Raw genomic sequence first — 24,184 nt, 5'->3', positions numbered from 1 at the left:
ATGCTTGTGTTTATAAACACCACACGTGCTCCTGTTTGTAAACAACAACCACATGCATTTTACGATGGAGTATTACACCTTACGTTGGATTACTACAAGAAGCAGACGAGGACCAGCAGCGCCACCGCTCCCCGGAGCACCTATATAATGAAGATTCAACGGACAGTCACCAGTCTTCTTCATAAAAAGAATACCGCAAGCATAAAAACAATATATAAAGTAATAAGAAATTCCAAGACACTAACCTTAAAAATGAACATACCAGATAAACAACTCTTCAATACAGCCAAATTAACGTTAGAATACCATGAGAAAGAAAGTAGTGAAACGGTAGCTTATGGAGAAAGAAGGAAAGAACAGAAGGATTTAGAGCATCCACAAACCAAAATTAAGAAAGATAATATCAAAGAGATGGAGAAGAGAATAGAGTGGAGAGAAACTGACAAAATGGATAGACTACTAACAAGAGAAAGAAAAAGTGAAAATACAGACTCACAGGACCCTAAAAATTTATACAATAGCATAGAAACCCAAATGATCCTAGGAAGATTAGAGGAGACCAAGTTATTAACAACGACTCTAAGACTGTTGGTTAGGCACCATACTGAGAAAGGAAAAACGATATACTTCCCACAACTCGAAGACGTAGACGAAATCGAACTTGAAACGAACGGGATAACCTCAGACTCAGAACAACTGCTTGAACACGTGAAATCGGTTTACAAAAGAAGAAAGGAGACCCTCGACTTGGAGAAAGTGTATAGGGAATTTGCCAAATTGTATTTGACCACGGAGTGGAGTGGCCACACACCCACGTTAAAATCCCTTGACCATCAGCATGGATGAACCGAGAAAGGATGAAAGAATAAAAATTATGCAGATAAACGCAGGTGGATCAATTACAGTAATGAACGAGATAAAAGAACTCGCTGAGAAGAAAGATGTAGACATCATTTTAATACAAGAACCCTATACTATAAACAAAGAACTAACAGTAATGGGAAAAACGGAAGTAGTGTACGCAGGAGAGAAACCTATAAACAACACAGGTGAAAAAATAAAACACACGAGGAGGGAAACCAAACTCAGACCACATTGGAGAGAAACCTATGGCAGTGATAGTAAACAGAAACAAAAACTACAAAATTCTAAATCTAACCCAGTTTAGTGACCCATGGACAAATTGTATAGAACTTAAATCACAAAATGGAGATATTATGATATTAAACTGTTACTGTCAGTATTGTCTAGATATAGAACCTTTTTTAAATACCATGACCAAATTCTGTGTCACTTACAAACACAAAGACATACTTATATGCGCCGACGTGAATGCTAAATCTCCAATTTGGCAGAGTAGATATACAGATGACAGAGGACAGTAAGTAGAAGAAATGATAGCAGAAAATGATCTGGTAGTAATAAATGAGGAAGGTCATCCGCCCACATGCAGGAGTAGACAAGGGGGTGAATCAAACATAGACATAACATTAACAACATTGCAACTCAGCGACAGAATAACAAATTGGAGGGTACTAGACGCGCCTAGCCTAAGTGATCATAACGTAATGCTATTCGAGATAAACAGCAAAGCAAATTCTAACAATCTAAATGAAAACGATAAAACTGTAATATATAACACAAAAAGAATAAATTGGACTAAATTTTGGGAGACAATTAAATTGCCACAAATTGAAGACGATAGCGATGTTGATGAAATAGCTGAAACATTGGAAACTGAAATAATTAAAGCAATTAAAAGTTCAACTAAAACACGAACATTAAATGGAAAATCAAATAAAAACAACTCCTTTTGGAATAATGAACTAAAAGACTTAAAACTAAAAACGAGAAGAGCTAGGAGATTATATCAAGAGACGTGGGAAATAGAATTGAAACAAATACGACTAAGAAAATACAGGGAGCAAAAAGAAATATATGAAAACAAAATAAAAGAAATGGAAGTAAATAGTTGGAAGAACTACCTTAAAGAAAATACTAACCTAGACATTTGGAGTGAACCCTATAAAATAATTAGTCAGAAAATAAAGAAGCCAACAACTCTCTCAGCCTTAAGAAAAGATGTTGGAAGTTTTACTGAAGGATGGGAAAGCACCATAAAATTTTTAATGGAAAAACTTTTACCTAAGGGAAAAAAAAAAAAAAAAAACGATGACGAGGTGCACAAACATGAGGGAAGAAATGAAAATTTTACCAATAAACGACGAAATTATGGAAGAAACAACCAATCAAGAAATAAGTAAGTACATAAAAATGTTAAAAAAAGAAGAAAGCAACAAGTCCAGACATGATAAAATCAGAAATTTTCCTGGAAAATTCAGATACATGGTCACCATATTTATCAAGACTACAATTTATGCCTCAAGACGAAAAGAATTCCTAAAATATGGAAACACTCAAACTTAGTAATAATAAAAAAGAGCGAAAATAAAAGAAATGATGACCCTAAGGCGTATAGACCGACCTGTCTCTTAAATATAATAGGAAAAATATTCGAAAGAGTAATCACTAACAGATTAAGCAAATATCGAAAGATAGAAAGAGATAAGCTACTGCATGGCTTTAGGAAGAAGAAAAGCACGGAGACAGCTATAAGGAGGCTTTTAGAATTAATAGAAAATGGAAAAATAGATAGTAATCTATGTATCTAAGTACCAGATAGTAATCTATGTTGATATCAGTGGAGCTTTTGACAATTTGTGCTAGCCATCACTCTTCAAACAATTAAAAAAAAATGAAAGTACCTAAATCACTACCAACTAATGTTAGAATACTGCAGAGAAAGACAGGTCACTTACAAGGTACCAAATAATAACATTACCACATTTACAACAAAGGGATAACCACAGGGATCCATATGCGGCCCAACGATGTGGGACATCGTTATCGAACCCTGCCTAAAAACACTGGAAATTACGGAAGACAGAAAGGAGTAGTTGGCTATGCAGACGATATCGCAATAGTCGTATCAGCACGATCAAGAGACGAAATTGAGAGGAAAGGGAATCAAATCTTACACACGCTTCAAAAATGGTGCGAAATAAATAAACTGAAACTATCAGGAAATAAAACTAAATACACGATATTCGGGCAATCTATGCAAAGAGGTCTAATATTAAAGATTAACAACCAAAAAATTGGACGAGTGAAAGAATTCAAGTATTTGGAAGTATGGATTGACGATAAATTGAACTATGCTAAACATGTCGAAAACGTAACTGACAAAGGAAAGAAAGTAGCACATAAAATACTCACAATTGCAAGAAAAGACTATAAGATACCCAAAAAGACCCTACAAACGTACAACAATGCTGTAATATTGCCAACAGTAAAATACTGTGCCAGCATCTGGGCTCACAGAATATTTGCAAATAAAAAATTAAGGGAACAAATAAATAGAGTTCAGAGAGAAGTTTTATTTAAAACAATAAAAATAATCAAAACACTACCGATAGAATCCTTACAGGTGCTTGCACTAGAGAACCAATCCACTACCAAATACTAAGAGAAACTATAAAAAATAATAGAGATTCTAGGTACAAATCCTAACAACGAATTTGAACTAAATATGTTGATAGAAAGAAAATGGCAGGAGGAATGGTACATCACAACAAAAGGAGAAAAGTTTAAAGAATACATACCAACTATCAAAGTAAGGAAAGAAATTGGTGAAATAAAGAAGGAAACTATGGAAGCGCTGTCGGGACATGGAGCCTTCAAAACACATTTGAAAAGATTAAATATTGAAAATGACGAAATGTGTTCATGTGGAGAAATCCAAACACCTGAACACGTAATATGGAATTGTGAAAATTACGTAACTAGTGAAGAAATAAGGAATTAAAGAGATGAACTTAGTGATGAAGATTGGACTAGCTTACGTCGGGATAGAACAAAATTCGATAACTTTCAAAAAATAACAGAGCATGTAGTGAGAAACGTATGGAATGAACGAAACAAACGAAGAAGGTAATTGAACAAATAGCACTTTGAAAAGACACAAATAAATAAATAAAAAAAAAAAAAAAAATCAAATTCTAATAGAAACAATTTTAAAGTTCTGACAAACACTCAGAACTATAGTACAAACTTACGTTTCTTTTTATTTATTTATTTATGTCGTTCTTCTTTCTATAACCTCTATTAACATTGTGTGTGTCAGCGTTGTGAGTGTTAGTGTAATAAACACGTATGAGAAACAGTGAGATAAAAGCATACAGATTCATGGAATAAAGAAGAAACTACAAGACAGGTAACACCAAATGAGAAGATGATGTTTTTTTACACTGTGTTTTGTTTATTTTCTTTTTTAATTTTTTTACTTTTCAGGGTGGTGAATGAGCTCCTTCCCAATCATTTATATTATGTATTTTCTTTCAGGTTATTTTCTGCCTGTAAAAGGATAAATAAAGGAAAATAAAACAAACAAAAAAAAAACAAAAAAAAGAGAGAGAGAGAGAGAGAGAGAGAGAGAGAAAGAGAAATAAAAGGGCGTGGTTTTAAATATTAAGTGCCATGCTGAAAAGAAATGTGCCTCACGTCAATCAAATCAGTCACAGTCACCAGTCTTCGATTGGTCTCCCCTTCTCTGCTTGCTTGGAACACAAGGAGAAATCCAACCTCAAAGCCTTTAGTTTGCTGCGGGAATCTTGGCTTCCCTTCTACCTGGGTTAGCTTGCTCGGAGCTCTGTCGGCATCTCAACCTCAGTCGCTTAGTCTGCTTCGGGGCTCTGTGGCTCTTAACACTCTCACTGCTTGGTTCGGAGCTCTGTAGAGATCCTGCCCTAAGACTGCACTGTCTTCGGTCACCTTTTCTCAACCTCATATTAGAGAAAGTTATATTGAAGTATTTCTGTAAATACTGTTGTATTTTTATTAGAAGATTTTATAATAAACCAGTGGTGGGAATAGATTCTGGACTCTAAATTACTCTACCTAGCTTTACTTACCCCTACAAAGGAAAGAAGAATATATATGTTAATTGGTTTACATGTTAGTTTTCTAGCTAGAAGGCTTGGTAGAGCCGTCTAAGGCATGAGGCTGGGATCGCGAGACCTATTGAACCCTGCCCAGTACATGAGTGTTGTGTGTTGTTCTTTTATCAGTCATATCCTATTTTTATTATTCATTAATTATCGTCTCTTTAGCCTAAAAGATAAACCTCAAAATACAATACAATAGTAGTTTTCTAACATATTGAATATATAATTGTTCAACAAAGTTTGACTAATTTTATTTTGAACTGATTTCTATTCGTGAAGTTTGTAATTCTTTGTTATTTGTATTAAAACTAGGTTTAGAAGGAGCTGCATTCCAAAGTCGCCTACCATTTGACAAAATGACTGCTACAGAAGCTGCATGCTTTCCCGATATTGCACAAGGACCACCACAATCCCAGAAAGTATTTTTACACGTTAGGAACAGATTGGTAAGTAGATCAGGTGGAGGTTATTTCCGTTCCAAAAGGAATAGTATTCTTATATGATGTTTTGATAAGAGTTTAAAGTACAACGTCAAGGAGAGAAATAGCAGGACGCTTATGTTCCATATGAATTGTTTAGGATCAATTAGAAAGATTAAGGTTACAGAACTTAGAAGCAAGTCACGGTAATTTTGCAGTAGGGTTTTGGAATGTCAGATCACAAGTTCTAATTTATCTAAGACAGTTATGTTCTAGCTGGCCAGTTTGTGTCGTAGGAGCACGATTTACGATCGTAGAATTGTGAAAAATATATGCAGCAAAGAAGAGGTTCAAAATAGAAGAACGAAATACAGAAAGAAATAAAAATTTTGACTTTGGTCGGAAACTTCTAATTACAGAGATGGGCTCAATTGAAGGGAGTGAGTGCAATTGATCGTAGGGTTGTCTGTAAATTGGCCCCATCTCCGTACTTGGGAGTTTCCAACCAAAGTCGCAGATAAACTTGTTTCCTTGTATTGAAATCTTCAACGCGTATGTGAAGTTTGTAGGATATTTTATACAGTGTAGCTACGCTACGACCAGTTACACTAATTACCTTCAATTAGATCCATCTCAGCAATTCGAAGTTTCCGACGAATGTCGCAGATTAACCTTTTTCTTGCATTGAGGTCTTTAACACGCATGCGAAGTTCGTGGGTTGTTTATTCAGTGTAGCCACTCTGACCGCTTCCACCAATTACCGTAAATTGGCCCCATCTGCGTAATTAGGCATTTCCGTCTCGGCGTTTCTGACTAAAGTTGTAGATAAACTATTGTCGTGTATTGAGGTCCTAAACACGTATGAGAAGTGCGTCGGTTTATTCCCGGCACACCTTACACACACTCGCACTAGCGTCTATGGTTAGCTTGCAGTAAAACTATTGTTCAGGAGAAGTCACCATGAGCGTTGAGACACTTGTCCCACTATGTCACTAACTTACAAATGCCGTCCATCTAAACTTTGGACGGCTGACTATCAAACCAATCACGCACAGCGTCCTGAACCTCAGCGTCAGACTGGAATCTCTGATCTTTTAATGCTTTCTTTAGAGGCCCTTGTGACTTTCAAGTCACAAGGTGAAAGGTCAGGGCTGTAGGGCGGGTGTCAACATTTCCCACTTAAATCGTTCAATAAAATCCTGCACTTGGTTTGCAACGTGTGGACCCGCGTTGTTATGCAACACAATGACTCCAGTGGTCAATAAACCAGGCCTTTTGTTTTTGATGGCTTTTCGTAACTGTGTCAAGGTCTGCCAGTAGCGTGTGGCGTTGATGGACTGTCCTAGTTCCTTGAAGTCGAGCAATACTGGTCCATGACAATCAAAGAACAGACACCATAACTTTCCCCGCAGACGGTTGCGTCTTGGACTTTTTGGGACGGGGAGATGAGGGGTGTTTCCACTGCATACTGGAAGACTTTGAACTCGGTTCAAAATGATGGCACCAAGTTTCATCCCCAGAAAGAAGTCGTTATCTTCCAAATGGTAACGTGACAAAGGTTTAATGGCGCAATCCATACGCTCCAACTTTTGGTCTTCCCTCAATATCTTGTGGATCCACTGCGCACACACTTTATGATACCCCAGATCTTTCACAGTTTTCTGATTAGTACCATAACTCATGTTTAACCCGTTCGCTATGGATTGAATACTAATGCGTCTGTACGCAGCTATAGCCGCATTCACCTTTTCACGCGCGTCTTCTGTGGCAACAACATGGGCTTGACCAGGACGGGGATAATCAGTGGTTTGTTCACGCCCCTTCCGAAACATTCTGGCCCAGTCCACAATTGTTGTTTTAGAGATGCATGCATCACCATACACGTCTTTCATATGCCGGAACACTTGAGCTGGGTGACAACTTTTGGCACTCAGAAACTGGATGATGGCACGCTGGTCCTTGCGGGATCTTGAACGCCATCTTTCACTCGTTATATCTGCAAAACGGAAACACGTATCAACAACACTCCTACACCCAACACACAGGGACATTAGTCATTATACACTATTAAACAAACAATATCGTCCTACACACTATACCAATAATACATGGAACGAACAGGTTTCGGTTGATCGCCCCTTATATATATATATATATATATATATATATATATATATATATATTTCACAGTATGTAATAGTTTTCAATCGAAGAAGATTTTAGGTTCTAATTTGTATGTATATTAGTTGAATAGTAGGCTTGAACGAAGTTCGTACATCGTTTAAAAAAAAAAAAAAAAAAAAAAAAACTCATTCTTAATATTATACTTATATTGCTTACATGTAAGGGACCTGGGTGGCTACTTGATTTTTCAACGTTGTCTACTGCTACTGCAAATATTAATCTTTCTTTCTTTTTCAGTTGCAGTTGTGGCTGGAAAACCCGAAGCAACAGCTTTTATTTGAGAATGCCTTGGTTCAAGTGGACTCTCCATATAATAGTGATGGTCCTTTAGTTATGAGAATTCATGCCTTTCTAGAAAGACACGGTTTTATAAATTTTGGAATCTTCAAAAGAAGTAAGGTATGATAATTGGGGATATACCGGTACCATGGTTGGCTATATACATTTGTTTATTTTTGTTACACAGATTTTTGCTTTTGTTTTTCTTGAGAATCAAAAACATACTTTCCACAAGGATTTTGTTTTTTGTATCATTTTCCTACAGCATGAATTATTATTAATTAGTATGGCCGTAAAAGGAGGGTTAGTTTGGAGTAAACTTCGAAAGTTGGCCCGTTAAATATACATGAAAAAGAATGTTGCTTACATACATTATATTAAATGCGTATATATGTCCAAATTTAACCTTGAAATTTTCTTAGGTAAAGCTACGGTGCCACCATCTGTTGGCCTCAGTGTATTTTAACAATAACTCTGCACCGCAATTTCCATTCTAAAAGGCTTCTACAGAGTACAGAAAGGAGAATCTTATGCCATTCTTCTTTACAGGCTTTCCACAGGCACTGGGGAATGGTGACACGACGCGGGGTAAATTCTCTCTTTAGGAGACGAAACCCAAACCCGCAGAAATTATGGCATTTAGTGACCATTTATATGTCCTCAAATAGAATAGTTTGATGCTTGTGGTTGTCTTCATTTGTTGCAGACAGTGTCGGACTGGCCAAGTTGAGGGCCCTTGGTGAAGGTCCTTAAAGGCCCCCATATATATATATATAAAACTTAACACGGGACCGTTACGGACTACAGGGTCCTTTGCTAAGTACAAAGTTTTATTGGCTCACGGGGTCGTACTGATATTTATTTATTTCATAAAGACAACACAACAGGCTTAATGACCAGTTATAGTGTTGTATACATAATTGTTTAATATACACTATTATAATACTGTATATTTTTATTGTATCAGAGTATTTAGTGACATTTGGTGTCCAAACAGTAGAACAGTATTCTAATTTTGACCTCACATACGAAAAATATAACCTTATAAATGTTGATTCTTTGTAGAAATCCTGTCTTATCCTATAAATTAAACCTAGGTTTCCATATACATTACTCGTTATCGCGTCAATGTATTGAGCAAAGGTTAGTTTGCTATCAAATATAACTCCTAGATCTTTGATAGTATTTGGGGTTGACAAGGAGTTACCACTTATTTTATAGGTAAAGTTAATTGAATTTTCTTTCCTTATGAAAGATACAGATTTACATTTGGACACATTCAGAACTAATTTATTCTTATCACACCATATTTAAACTCTAGATCCTGTTGAAGTTTCCCGCAGTCATCAATTGAACTTACTTCGGACTATAATTTGAGATCGTCGGCAAAAAGAACTTCTTGAGAAGTTTTAATACACAGAGGATTATCATTAATAACAAGAAGAAACAACAGGAGACCTAGATTAAATCCTAGAGGGACTCCCGATATGAGCAAGGGGGGCCCGAGAAGACTTCTTTCGGAAAGATGAAATTAGGCTTCCGCAACCTTTTTGGTAGGAAGACTCAAGAAAACATCCCAAGAATTCGACCAAGGCCTACAATTCCTGCGCCTCGTGATCCCCTCGAGCTCTTGACGATTGCCAAGCAGCCAACGTGGCTAGTCCGCACGGAGTTGCAGAAATCTGTCCGTACTATGAGATGTATGTGACGAAGCCTTATCTTGATGCAAACGAATTTGATTTATGACATTTCCGCACAACCGAAGGTTTTCTGTATAAATTGATGTCAGAATGTGTTACTGATGATTTAGAGAGTTGATTTTTATAGTTTTTAGATTCCTGACAAATAGTGGATCTTCCACTATAGTAGTATTCCACGACAGCCACATACCTTTTCGCGAAAATTGTCTTACAAAACTCGCAACGTAACTTACAATTCGAATGGCCGGTCGAAGTGTAAGTTACGGTGCGAGTTTTAACACATCGGATAGATGAATCCACGCTATTTCAGAATATATAGAGGTTTCAGTAGTTTCCTCTAAACTAAACACAACCCGATAATACATCAAGGTATGCAGTTTCAACGCACTGTTTGCTATTGTGGTTGGTTTAAAGGGACAAGTTTTGCCGATAGATGGCACTACAGTCTTTGTATCTCTCCCATGTATTTTTTATTTTTCACGAAAATTCACGATTTCTCTAACAAATTTCAACCTACAGACTTCAAATTTTCAGAAAAGGAACTTCATAATCTATCGAAGGCAATAATCCGTGCCGATATTTTATTTAGAATTTTCTTCATTGTTGAAGTGACTTGCTTGTTGAAATGGATATCCAAACCTTTAACAATCGAACTGTTTCAACAATGAAGAAAATTCTAAATAAAAAATCGGCACGGATTGTTCCCTTTAATAGGTTACGAAGTTCCTTTTCTAAAAATTTGAAGTCTCTAGGTTGAAATTTGTATTAAAAAAAAAAAAAGTAAATTTTCGTAAAAGGTAAAAAATACACGGGAAAGATACGAAGACTGTAGTGACATCTATCGGCAAAACTTGTCCCTTTACACTAACCTTAAGAGTTTAGTTTTACACTAACCAAGTTTCTTTGCCTGAGTGGTGCAACGTGGCATTTGCAAAAGCTGCAATATTTCATTTCCTTTATTATTTCTGTCAATTTTGACGTACATGTTATTACTTACGGATAATTTCTTGAACTCTGCTTATTCCATAGTTGTTATTCTGGTATGTAATAAAAAGATACCTTCATCTCTTGGTAAAAATTAATAGCTTTTAACGAGCTGTCCGTAAGGTTCTCCGCTTCTGAAATGGAATAACTTAAATTATAGAACACCGTATACTGAATATAACAGGGCTGGCCAACGCATTGATCGGAAGTCGTGAGAGGTGGCCCGCGGTGGTCTGCATCATATTGTCTATATCGATTACTAGTATTGTTGTATGATTACTCTGGCGGGGTAGTGAACGGATAAGGAGACCGCCAGTGATTTCTGAAATGAAATGTAACCCTCAAACCTGAAAAGGTTGACCATTTCTGTCAAGATTGGGCAATGTGTCTACTGTGATCTATTACTCGACCGGCAAGTCGTGGAAGGTAGCCCGCGGTGATGTCTGTTATACTGTCGGTATATTTTTAACTCTATAGCGAGCTAGTGAACAGATAAGGGGACCGACAGTGATTTCTGAAATGATCAGTAGCTCTCAAACCTAAGTATGTTTGCAGTAGTAGTAGAAAAAATTACCGATCTGGAACAGAATAGAACATAATAGACCATATTAGGCCAATCCAGCTCCCCCCTGATAGCAACGACTCGATATTCCAGTGTTGTACGATCTTCCATGTCACACGTATCGCCCAGCTATGGAAAATCGAACACCTTGAAAACTCGTTCTCTTTTACGACCTCTTTTTAGGGATGTATTAGTTCCCTTTTATAAGCGCTTTTTTTCAACCCCTAATTAACATAGCAGGGGTGTACTCATTCTCCTTTTCAACCCTATATAACGTAGCAAAAATGACATAAGACTATGAACATAGAGGCTACAAACATCTATTTTAGCAGCACTTCTGTGTAACACAGCCTAGAGTTGTACTCGTTCCCTTTAATGAGCACTTTTTGCAACCCCTAATTAACATAACAGAGAATGAACAATTGCAAAGTTGTACTCGTTCTCTTTTCCAACCAGAATATGTCATAGCAGAAATTACATAAGACTATGAACACAGAGACTACGAACATCTATTTACGAAAAAATGAACGTCCCATTTTAACTAGCTTAGAATTTTGTACCTTTTGTGATATTCAAATAAACGAAGGGATAAATTTGTGTGACCTATTCAGCTTTGTACCAAGCATAAAAAGCAAAGAAATATCATTTTAACTAAGTGAGAATTTTATACCTTTTGTACTATTTAAACAAACGAAGGGATAAATTTGAGTGGCCTATTTTTTGTGTCAACCAGAAAAAGGACCATTTTAACTAACTCATCATTTTATACCTTTCTGGGGGATTCAAATAATCGAAGGAATAAATTTGAGTATGGCCTATTTAGTTGTGGTGCTAGATTTTGTACTATTTTGTATATTTTTGTGTCTCCCAGATAAAGGGCCATTTTAAAGTTTCGCAGTCCAATTTTTGTAATGCAAATTTGTAATTCAACATTTTATAGTATGTTTGTACAAGGAGAACCATATTACTATGTTTGGTCATTTTTTTGTATGCCATTCAGAATAAACGAAGAAGGGCCATTAAGTTATGGTAATACATTTTTAAATTCGAATCTTTTGTACCAACAACAACAACAAAAAATCCGTTTAAATAAGCAACACATTGTTGTAATACTTCGTGTGTGGTAAAACTCTAGGGTCATAGACCAAAATGCTAAACACGTTGCATTGCTAAATAAATTTAATTGCCCCTATCGTCACTAAGTAAGGCTCATAGTTATATGGTTAATGGGCTGCGTTTAGCGGATAATATCTTACGTTTAGTTATATGTTGACAAAATACTAACGGGGACGCTAAAGTCCAAAATTTCTCGGCCACTAACTAAATATTCGAATGTAAGATTTAACCTTCATGGGCTGGCGTTGGTTACAGACGAAAAAATATCCAAGTAGAAGAGAGTCATATATTCAATATTAACTTAATTCTGTAGAACAGACTCCATAGCAATTAGCGTTACTAAGGGATTAAGATGTACTAAAGAAAACTAATGAAGGACGACGAATTATGATAATAATAGAAAAAAGAAGAAACAGTATGCTTGGCCATTTTATTGAGCACTTCAATTGGATCATCGTACTGATAGAGGAAAAGGGAGAAGGAAACCAGGATAGAATAATTAGAAGCAGGTACGAAGAAGCGATCATATCAAAGTAAAAATCAGCTCACCAAGGAAGAGAAAAGTTTTCAAAGTTCCGTGTTGCCCACCATCTATAGAAAGTGCTGAATTCTTAGCTGTGAACAGTTTTATTCTACTCTCAAAACTATTATTCTTTGTTATTTTGTGTATATTAAAAATTCAATTGCTGCAGATATTTAAGCTTCTCAATATTAATGCACTTTAAATAAAATAAAAAGGAACGTTACGAATGCGTTCCCTAACATTTGTATTGTTAGTATAGTGAGGGTCCTAAGGTACAGTCAATTGAGCGCAAATTCGTTTTTACATAACATAGGGCATCTTACTAGTGTGGAAGGCAAACGGTTATTAACATTATTTTTTACTATAATTTCATTAGGCAAAAGCTGCTTATATGGTGCATTTCTTTTACATCACGAGAGAGCAATTAAAATTTATTTAACAATGCGACTTGTTTAGCATTTTGGTCTATGACCCTAGAGTTTTACCACAACAATATGTTGCTTGTTGCTTATTTAAATGGATTTTTTTTCTTTCTGTTGGCACAAAAGATTCGAATTTAAAAATGTAGTACCATAACTTAATATCCCTTCTTCGTTTATTTTGAATGGTATACAAAAAGTGCACAAACATAGTAATATGGCCCTCCTTGTACAAACATACTAAAAATGTTGAATTACAAATTCGCATCACAAAAATTGGACTGCAAAACTTTAAAATGGCCCTTTATCTGGGAGACACAAAAATATACAAAGTAGTACAAAATATAGCACCACAACTAAAAATAGGCCACTCAAATTTATTCCTTCGTTTATTTGAATCCCCCAGAAAGGTATAAAATGATGAGTTAGTTAAAATGACCCGTCATTTTTTTCAGCTTGGTCACAAATTTATCCCTTCATTTATTTGAATAATCTAAAAGCTATAATGGCCCTTCACTTTTCTTCGTTGGTGTAAAAAGTGACTCAAATTTATCCCTTCGTTGGTTTAAATAGTACAAGATGATATAAAATACTCAGCTAGTTAAAATGGGCTTTCATTTCTTCAGGTTGACAAAAAAATAGGCCACTCAAATATATCCCTTTGTTTAAATAGTACAAAAGGTATAAAATTCTGATCTACTTAAAATGGCTCTTCTTCACTTTATCTGGTTGGTATAAAAAGTCATCATCATCATAGGTATTCTGCCCTTACTGGCAAGTCACTTGCAGCAGCTGAGAAGCTTCCATGCACCACGTCCTCCGCTAACCTCTTCGTCTTCGCGTATGATCTTTCTGTTTTTATATCATTCATTAATTGTAGTCTCCTTCGCCCTCCGCCTCTCTTTCCCGCCACCATACCCTCTATGACGTCCCTCGTGATACAATTTCTTCTTAGGCAATGTCCCAACCAGTTTCTTTTCCTCTTCTTAACAATATCTAAAAGTGTTCTTTTTTCCCCACCATTTCTAACACACTCTCATTCGTTTTCCGCTCTACCCAACTAATTCTTTCCATCCTTCTCCACACCCACATTTCGAATGCTTCCAGTTGTTTTCCATCACTTTTACGTAATGTCCACGTTTCCGCCTCATACAGTACGACACTCTACACAAAGCATTTTATGAGTCTCTTTCTCAACTCTCTCTTCAAGGTCCCACCAAACAGACTTTTCTTCCTCCTAAAGGCTTCTTTCGCCATTCCTATCCTTGCTTTTATTTCACGTTCGCACTTCATGTCATTACTAAGAATACTACCCAGATATGGAAAACTATTCACTTGTTCTATTTGCTCCCTTCCCACTTTTATATTTGACACAGACCTCTTCGTTCCAATCACCGTGTTTTTTGTCTTTCTAACATTTATTTTCATCCCATATTCTTCAAAGCCCATCCTCAGATTTTCTAACATTTTATTCATTTCCTTTTCAGATTCTGCAACAAGCGCCATATCGTGTGCAAATCTGATGCATCTAATCATTCTACCTCCTACCGAAGTGCCGTCATCATCATGTAAACTTTTTTTTTTAACTATCTATTCTGGATAGACATTAAATAGTGTTGGCGAGAGGCACCATCCTTGTCGAACTCCCCTTCCAATTGCACTCTCTTCCGTCAGTTCTTCTCCTATCCTAACACTTACTTGTTGGTTGATGTATAAGTTTTTTATGAGTCTTCGATCTTTCCATTCCAACCCTATCTTCTTTAGAACTCCCAACAATTTCCAATTCACGCGGTCAAAAGCCTTTTCTAGATCGATAAATACAACATACACCTCTTTCCCTTTTTCTAAATCTTTCACCGATCGCCCTTAATAATCCAATAGCATCTCTTGTGCCCTTACTTCTTCTGAATCGGAACTGCTCCTCCTCAACTTCTTCATTTGTTCTTCCATATAACATTCTGTTCAGTATTTGGAGCAAAATTTTAGCTGCATGAGATATGAGACTAATAGTTCTATAATCCTCACATCTCTTTGGGTTCGATTTCTTAGCCATCGGTATCATGATCGTCTTCAGGAAGTGCTTTGGCCACTCCCCTGTCTCATGTATTTCATTGCATAGTCGGAACAATTCTTTCTTTCCCTTGTCTCCTATATTTTTAATGAATTCGATTATTATATCATCTATCCCGGTTGCCTTTCCATTCCTAATCTCGGATATAGCCTTTTCAAACTCATCCCGAAGAATACTAAACCCTTTATCATCCTTACCTACTTCATTTTCTACTTCAACATTTATGCTAAACGGTCTCTCCCTACTCTCATATAAGTCTTCCACGTATTCTTTCCATCTTTCTATGACCTCATTTCTGTTGCTGACTACCTTCCCATTTTTATTTTCTACTGCCATCGTAATACACCCTTGTTTCCTCCGAAATTCCACAATTTCACCTCCTTATACATTTCCACATATTTCCCAGCTCTTTCTAATTCTTCTATATCCTCGCATTTTCTTTTGTAAAACTCTTCCCTCGCTCTGTCTGTTTCTCTCCGTAACTCATTATTCATCTTTCTGTCCTCTTCTGTATCAACCTGTTTCCACGTCTTCCTTTCCCTCATTTTCTGCAACATCTGCTCTGTAACCCATGGTTTCTTAGCAGTTTTGTGTTCGCGGTAACCTACTGATTCTTCTGCAGCCTGCTGTAAGCAAAGTTTAATGTATTCCCGCTGTGCGTTACTATCTGCGCCTATTCTTTTCTGGTTTGAATATTTTTCTTTGAATTTTTCAAAGAAAAGTTTTCTTATTTTCTCGTTTTTCAACTTTTCAGTATTCAACACTTCGTTACCTACTTTTCTTCTGTCTACATTTTTCAGTTGAATATCTACTTCGGCCAGTACAAGATTATGATCAGAGAAAATATCAGCCCCGGGAAGGGTCTTCGCGTTTTTTAAGATATTCCGGTACCAGTCCTGAATCATAACATAGTCTATTTGATATCTTCCACCGTCTATTGGTGATTTCCATGTATATCTTCTCTTGTGCTGATTGAACCAAGTGTCCCCAATTACTAGTGAATTCAGTCTACAGAAATTCACTAGTCCCTTTCTCCTTTCATTTTTTTTTACCTAAACCATATTTGCCTACGATACTACCTTCCTGTTTTTCTCCCACAACTGCATTGAAATCTCCCATTACAATTATGGATGCACCCCTCTTCTCCCTATCTATAATTTCTTCTATTTTCTCATAATTTTCGTCTACTTCTTCAGTTGCATGCGAAGTCGTCGGTGCATGTCTATATCACCATTAGATCCTTCGTTTTAAGTCTTAACATCATAACTCGTATAAAAAGTAGAACACTTAAATTTATCCTTTCGTCTTTTGGAGTAGTATAAAAGGTACATAAATTCTGAGCTAGTTAAAATGATCCTTTTTCGCTTTTTCTGGTTATTTCAAATGTATTCCTTTGTTTATTTAAATAGTACAAAATGGTATAAAATACTAAGCTAGTTAAAATGGTCCTCTTTCGCCTTTTCTGGTTAGTACAAATTTATTCCTTTGTTTATTTAAATAGTACAAAATAGTATAAAATACTCAGCTAGTTAAAATGGTACTTCAGTTTTTTCTGGTTGTTACAAAATTAAATAGCCCACTTAAATTTATTCCTTCGTTTATTAGAGTAGTACAAAATGATGTAAAATTCTGAGTTATTTAAAATGGCCCTTCGCTTTTTTCTGGTTGGTACAAAATTAAATAGCCCACTCAAAGTTATTCCTTGGTTTATTTGAATAGCACAAAAAGGTACAGAAATTCTGAGCTAGTTAAAATGGCATTTCTCGTTGGTACAAATTCCATTCCACTCACTCAAATTTATCCCTTCCTTTATTTGAATAGTAGAAGATGATATAAAACTTTCAGCTAGTTAAAATGGTATATCTTTCCTTTTTTTCTTGTTAGTACAAATTTATTTTTTCGTTTATTTGAATAGCCCAAAAAGGTATAAAACACTGAACTTGTTAAAATAGCGTTTCTTAGCTTTTTTTCTCGTTAATACAGAAGTAAATAAGCCACTAAAATTTATTCTTTCGTTTATTTAAATAGTACAAAAGGTACAAAATTTTTAGTTAAAATAGCATTTCTTCGCTTTTTTCTGGTTGCTACAAAAGTAAATAAGCCACACAAATTTATTCCTTCACTTTTTTCTGCTTGGTACAAAATTGAATAGGTCACACAAATTTATCTGTCGCTCCGTTTACAAGTTATTCGGGTTTAAATATTTGACCTTTGACCTCGATGGTCAGTACTTTTGGGACATGTAGTAGTTGATGACCTATTACTAAATGTGGAAACAGCACCTCAATATGTGGCTCCGTTTACGAGTTATTCGGGTTTAAATATTTGACCTCGATGGTCAGTACTTTTGGGATATGTAGTAGTTGATGAGCTATTACTAAATGTGGAAGCAGTATCTTAATATGTGGCTCCGTTTACGAGTTATCTGGGTTTAAATATTTGACCTTTGACATCGATGGTCAGTACTCTTGGGTTAAATATTTGACCTGACCACGATGGTCAGAACTTTTGGGACATGTAGTACTTAATGAATGCTTGTGTAATTTCTGCTATGTTCCGTAGGGGTTTATACAAGATAATGAGTACACTCCTGCTACTAGTTGATGGTCGTATGTATTCTCTTCTGTATTAAATAGGGGTTGTAATATAAGTTCATAGTCTTATGTAATCTGTGCTATGTTAAATAGTGGTTAAAAATAAGCCATACTCTTATCAGCACTGCTATGTTACATAGGGGTGTTGCGTTCGTAGTCTCTGCTATGTTAAAAAAGTAGTCGTAAAAGAGAACGAATACACCCCAATTATTCTCTGCTATGTTAAAAAAGTAGTCGTAAAAGAGAACGAATACACCCCAATTATTCTCTGCTATGTGTTCATAGTCTTATGTATTCAATGCTATGTTACATAGAGGTTGATAATAGGGAACGAGTACACCCCTGCTATTGGTTCATAGTCTTTTGCTGTGTTAAATAGGGGTTGAAAAATATATCATACTCTTTTATCAGCTCTGCTATGTTACATAGGGATTGTAATATATGTTCATAGTCTCTGCTGTGTTAAATAGTGGTGGAAAAGTAAGCCATACTCTTTTATCAGCTCTGCTGTTACATGGGGTTGAAAAAGAGAACAAGTACACCCTTTTACTATGTTACATAAGGGTTAAAAAAAGTGGTCAGCTTTGCTGTTACATAGGGGTTGTAATATATGTTCATAGTCTTATGTAATATGTGCTATGTTAAATAGGGGTTGTAATCTGTGGTATGTTATATAGGGGTTGAAAAAAGCCATACTCGTTTATGTTACATAGGGGTTGAAAAAAGTGGTCGTAAAAGAGAACGAGTACATCCATACGCTGTTACATAAGGGTTAAAAAGGTGGTCGTAGCCTTTCTTATTTAGGGGTTGCGAAAATAGATGTTCGTAGTCGCTCTGTTCATAGTCTTATGTAATTTCTGCTATGTTATATAGGGTTGAAAAAGAGAACGAGTACACCCCTGCTATGTTAATTGGGGGTTGAAGAAAGTGCTCATAAAAGGGAACGAATACACCTCTAAAAAGAGGTCGTAAAAGAACGAGTTTTCAGGGTGTTCGATTTTTCATAGCTGGGCGATACGTGTTACATGGAAGATCGTGCGACACTGGAATATCGAGTCGTTGCTATCAGGCGGGACCTGGATTGGCCTAATATGGTCTATTCTGTTCCAGATCGGTAATTTTCTACTACTGTTTGCCATTCCTTTAATATGAGGTGGTTACTATTTTTTTATCAAACTAATAGTGTTTCCATATCCAGTAACATTAAACTAGATAGAGGTGTTCGTTAATTCGACTGCTATGAAAATTTCTGTGCAATATTGGAAAATATAGGATTTTTGTTTATTGTAATTAATGATGTCTCATTGCTTGCCTAATCTACATTTATCCACATTTAATTTTGGGTTTTTAGTCCTGATGTAGAAGGATTATAAGTTTGTCTTTCTGTAGTCGAGGAAGATTTGTTAAAAATGCTGGTTTTATTTTATGCTTGGATGCCTCTTAAGTGTGTTGATAATAATCTTGTTGAATAAGAAATGGATCATCATCCTCAGAGTCCTAATAGATGCTAAAATTAATGTGTCGAGCATCTACTTTTATTAAACCTGACCAGTAACCGTACTTTTAAAAAAGAGCGGTCTAGTTAGTCTCCTTAATAGCCCACATCAGACATTGAGTCCTGGAAAATTGACCCCTTGCTCGACATGAACATGTGGATTTTTTGCAAACCCTGCAAACAAAAATAGCATCATCTTGCACTTGTCAAGGAACTATTCACAAAACGATTTTTTCTGTCTATGTCGCCTTTATTCAATGGATGCAACATCTATGGAATGCAAGTTTTATATTTTTCCTATGTGCAGAATACAACTTGTCATACTCACTCCAGTTTCACGTAAACGTTGTTGTATTGAATTCTATGTTGAGCGTGTAAATCCATCTAACACCTGAACAGACAACTTATGACTGTGCGAAGCCGGTGTGATTTTCCCTTATGCATATCCTTCACTGCTCCTCCTCTTTCAAATTTATCGCACAAGCGGGCAATGTGTAGGCGTGTTGGCGGTTCAATTCCATATTCCTGCCTCTATTGTTGTTGTACTTCACAGACGTTCTCGAACTTCCAATACTATTTTAAGAATGTTTTCGCTGCTCAAAGGTCAACCGTATTTTCTCCATCGCTGCACTTTTTTAACTGATTGCTTTGCATCAGTTACTGTTGCTGAAGGATAGTGTTACATGTTAAACCTGAAGCCAATCTGAATTCAAGCATATTGCATGTATTAATATGTTTTTAAAGTGCGTAAACTTTTTTTTCTTTTTCTAATGAGTGCGGTTGCAAATTTAGGAAATATTGCAAGGTTTAGGATTCTAGTTTCAAATTAGCGTTCCCGAGTGCATTAACTTTTACAGAAACGCATTGTTAATTTACTATGTCTCTTTCCTGACAGAACCCACCACAAAAGAAGCATGGTAAAGTGATCGTGATAGGAGCTGGTATTGCAGGGCTAGCTGCAGCACAACAAATGCAACAGTTCGGGATGGATGTTATCGTTCTTGAAGCTCGGGTAAGCCTTAGACTTGGTTCATTTTTCTGAAAATAAAGATTATTTTCATCACAATATTGAAACAAGTTCTGTGTTTTAAAATATTTTGTTTTCAAGTGTAGGTAAGAGTTTTTTTTATCTTCTTTTTCTTTCTTTTAATATATACTATTATACAAGACGCTACATAAAAGAGCATAAAGTAGACAATATTTACCCAATAAGAATAAAAGTATTGTGATAAGAATAAAAGTACTTAACATTTGTATATGTAAAATATCCAACACTGTCGTTCAAGTTCTTGCGGAACTCTTCTTCTGGCAAGTATAAACAAGACATCCGTATGTAATAATCTGGATATAGTCAATACTGACTTGATCAATGAGAATTATTTCAAGGCATCAATATACTTCCATCAACGGATAACGAAGGCCTGTATCTTGCTTTATTCGGAAACCTATTTAATAATAATAATAATAATAATAATAATAATAATAATAATAATAATAATAATAATAATAATAATTTAATTTAATTTAATTTAATAACATATTTAAAGTGCTAATAACAGTGCTAGCTAAGTATAGCACTGTTCAAGATAATTGAATATTTTTGCATAATACAATTTAAAGGCGTAAAATTCAAAGTTATACCATATAAGAGTACAATTATAATATTTTATAGTTTAAAACTGAGTCATATAAAGTAAAATATAACGAAGTAAAACCACTAAAATAGCCGTAATCTTAATGATTAGATTGTCTAATAATAAAATATAAATATTTATAAAAGAGAATCATATCTGAATTGTTATAACAGGGTAAAACATTAAAAAAGTACTAAAAACCTAATACAAGCCTGATTTCTACGAGTCCAGTCGTCTGTTATTAAACATAGTAAGGTATTGAATGTAGAATTCTTTGTACCGTTCTTACACAATAAATCTGCTTTCCTTACTCTGTGGGTTGGTACTTTGTATGATATATTATTTATAAGGCACTGACTGAATAACTTATTTTCTAGAATGGACTCTAAAAATCTTAACGCTTGTTGTTCTCTTCTCATACCGTTATCACACGCCTATTTATAAATACTATTTAATACCTTTTGAACGCCTGTTTTGTCCTTTACAGTAGTCACCGTTTTAAAAAGTTTTACATCATCAGCATATAATGAAACCTTTACATTCTCAAGATTGTACATTATATCATTAAGGGTGATTTAAAGTGACAAGTTTTTGCGATAGATGTCACTACAGTCTTCGTATCTCTCTAATGTATTTTTTACTTTTCAAGAAAATTTACAATTTCTCTTACAAATTTCAACCTACAGACTTCAAACTTTTAGAGAAGGAACTTCATAACCTATCGGAGGCAACAATCCCTGCCTATTTTTTTTTTTTAGAATTTTCTTAATTGTTGAATCCATTCCATTGTTAAAGGTTTGGATATTCATTCCAACAATGAAGAAAATTCTAAATAAAAAGTCGGCACGGATTGCCTTTGATAGATTATGAAATTCCTTCTCTAAAAATTTAAGGTCTGTAGGTTGAAATTTGTAAGAGAAATCGTGAATTTTCGTAAAAGGTAAAAAATACACTAGAGAGATACGAAGACTGTAGTGACATCTATCGACAAAACTTGTCTTTAAACTGACCTTAATAAAATCTGTAACCAGTAAGGTCCTAGGGCTGACCCTTGAGGAATACCCTTTAAAATTTCTCCTTCATCTCATAACACATTATTAGCTTTAACCTTAAAAATTCTATTGCTAAGAAAGCTTTTGAACCATTCTATAAATAATGGTGACAACCTAAGCATGCTAGCTTTTGTAATAACGACGAATGTAGTACCATGTCAAATGCTTTTGAGAGATCTATATATATATATTACAACTTTTTTGCAGATAATGATTCCGATATATAATCAATAATTTCTATTAAGTTTGTCATTATCGATCTGTTTTTTACGAAACCATTTAGTTGTTCTATTACAAGTGATTTCAATTGGAAGAACAAATATTCATAGATCAACGTTTCGAATATTTTCCCAAAGGCATTTAGAATAGTTATTGGTCAATAATTACTCGGATTTCGTTTGTCTCCCCCTTTGAATATTGGATGGACTTCTTCCGTTGATCTGGAAAAATAGCTGCCATAAAGAAATATTATATATATGTCAGCAAGGAGTGGTGCAAGGTTGTTGGCACATACTTTGATTACATAATTGGGAACTTGATCCTGGCCTATTGATGTACAAGGTTTCAAACGCTTAATTACTGTAAGAACATCAGCCTCAGATATAGAAGGAATGCCAATAATACTATTATTAGCATTTTCATGTATATTTTCGATTTTAATATTCGTGCAATTACTAATTTATTTATTTTTATTTTTTATTTTTATTTATTTATTTATTTTTTTGAAAATAGCACAGAAATAAATTAGATACACCGCATACATCTTGATATATCTTTCCTTCATAATCCATTACATACACTGTGATAAAGTTTTTGTTCTTGAAATTTTTTTCCAAAACATCTGTTGATTTGTAAACAAGCTGGTTTCAAGTTGTAAAAAATAGTTATATTTTAATTGCTTATGTAATTTCTTTACCATTTTTCTACATTCTGAAAATTTTATATATCATTTTGGGATATTTGTTCTCCTGTACAGTGTGTGGAACCTTCTTTTTCTATTTCTTAAATTTTTCAACTCTGTTTACCCAGGGGCATTGGGTTGAACCTTTATTCGTATTTTTCTTTGGAATATTGTTGTCAAAGTTACTCTTAATTTTAGTATATACTTGGCTAATTAGTCTATTAACATCATTACATGAGCTTTCAATTGTAAAGTGGGATAGATTATTATAAATTACTATAAAATTGGCTTTCTTGTAGTCACAATTTAAAATCTTGTTTCTTGTTATGTTACAAGCCATTACGTTATTAGTAATTTCAACTGTAAATGGTGGGTGGTATTTATCTATCCTTACTAGAGATGGAGAATTGTTAAATAACGCTATTTCTTCATTGCTTACAATCTAGCATATTACAGAATTCAATAAATTTTTCAGCCCTTTGTTTAATATAATGATGCGAAGCGCAAATTTCGTTCGTATTCCAGTTCACACTAGGAACATTAAAATCACCTAACAAGACTGTTTCACTGTTAAATACATGTATATTCATTATAAGAGTATTTATATAATTAGTAAAATCATCGATACTAGTGTTTGGTGAGATATAGTGTAGACATATTATTAAGTCTTTGCAGTGTGATTTGAGTTTGACGCATATGACATCGAGATTGTGGGGAGTTAGATTCAGTACCTCAAATCTTATATTCTTTTTAATTAAGAAAATTACACCACCTCCCTTTGATTTACCTGTTACTTTGGTACATCTATCTTTCCTAAGTATACAATACTCATATTCTAAATAGTTTAGATAAGAACCTTCGCTTTTGAATCAGCTATCAGCTTAATCAGCTTAAATATCACTTCTTTTCCACCTTCGTGAGTAATAATCAACCGTCCCATGTTTATGGATTATCACAAGAGATCAATTTCTTATCAGGAGTCAATAATAAGCCACATAAAGCCTTATCTTTCGTTTCCAGAAGCGAAACGCCCACCTTTTAAATGCTCTGTGATTATCGTCATTGTGAGCACATGGTACACATTGACAAAAATATTTCACTAGTTTTTGCTCGTTAGTGCCAGTAGAGGAGTGGTAAATGAGCTTTTTGAACTCCCATGAAAACACACTGAAAGATCAGCACTGTAATTGAGTATGAAACCTGTTCTATTTCAGTAAGTAAATAAATGAACACACGTTAGCATGAACT

General features: G+C 35.0%; 1 protein-coding gene across 3 annotated transcripts in view; it reads left to right on the top strand.

The window, feature by feature from the left end:
• Nucleotides 1-24,184, top strand: part of LOC145664273 (lysine-specific histone demethylase 1A-like) — a 675,994-nt gene that overhangs the window by 28,122 nt on the left and 623,688 nt on the right. For all 3 annotated transcript variants that reach the window (XM_081730812.1, XM_081730803.1, XM_081730819.1), the window contains exons 3-5: nucleotides 5,316-5,449; nucleotides 7,844-8,005; nucleotides 20,245-20,361. In XM_081730812.1, the coding sequence (XP_081586938.1) occupies nucleotides 5,316-5,449; nucleotides 7,844-8,005; nucleotides 20,245-20,361 (413 nt within the window). The remainder of the gene's footprint in view (nucleotides 1-5,315; nucleotides 5,450-7,843; nucleotides 8,006-20,244; nucleotides 20,362-24,184) is intronic.

Source organism: Thermobia domestica, chromosome 1, assembly GCF_964235325.1.
Source record: "Thermobia domestica chromosome 1, izTheDome1.hap1.1, whole genome shotgun sequence".
Taxonomy (NCBI): Eukaryota; Metazoa; Arthropoda; class Insecta; order Zygentoma; family Lepismatidae; genus Thermobia; species Thermobia domestica.
Note: the sequence above shows the minus strand (reverse complement) of the source record. Positions and strands in the feature narration are given on the sequence as shown.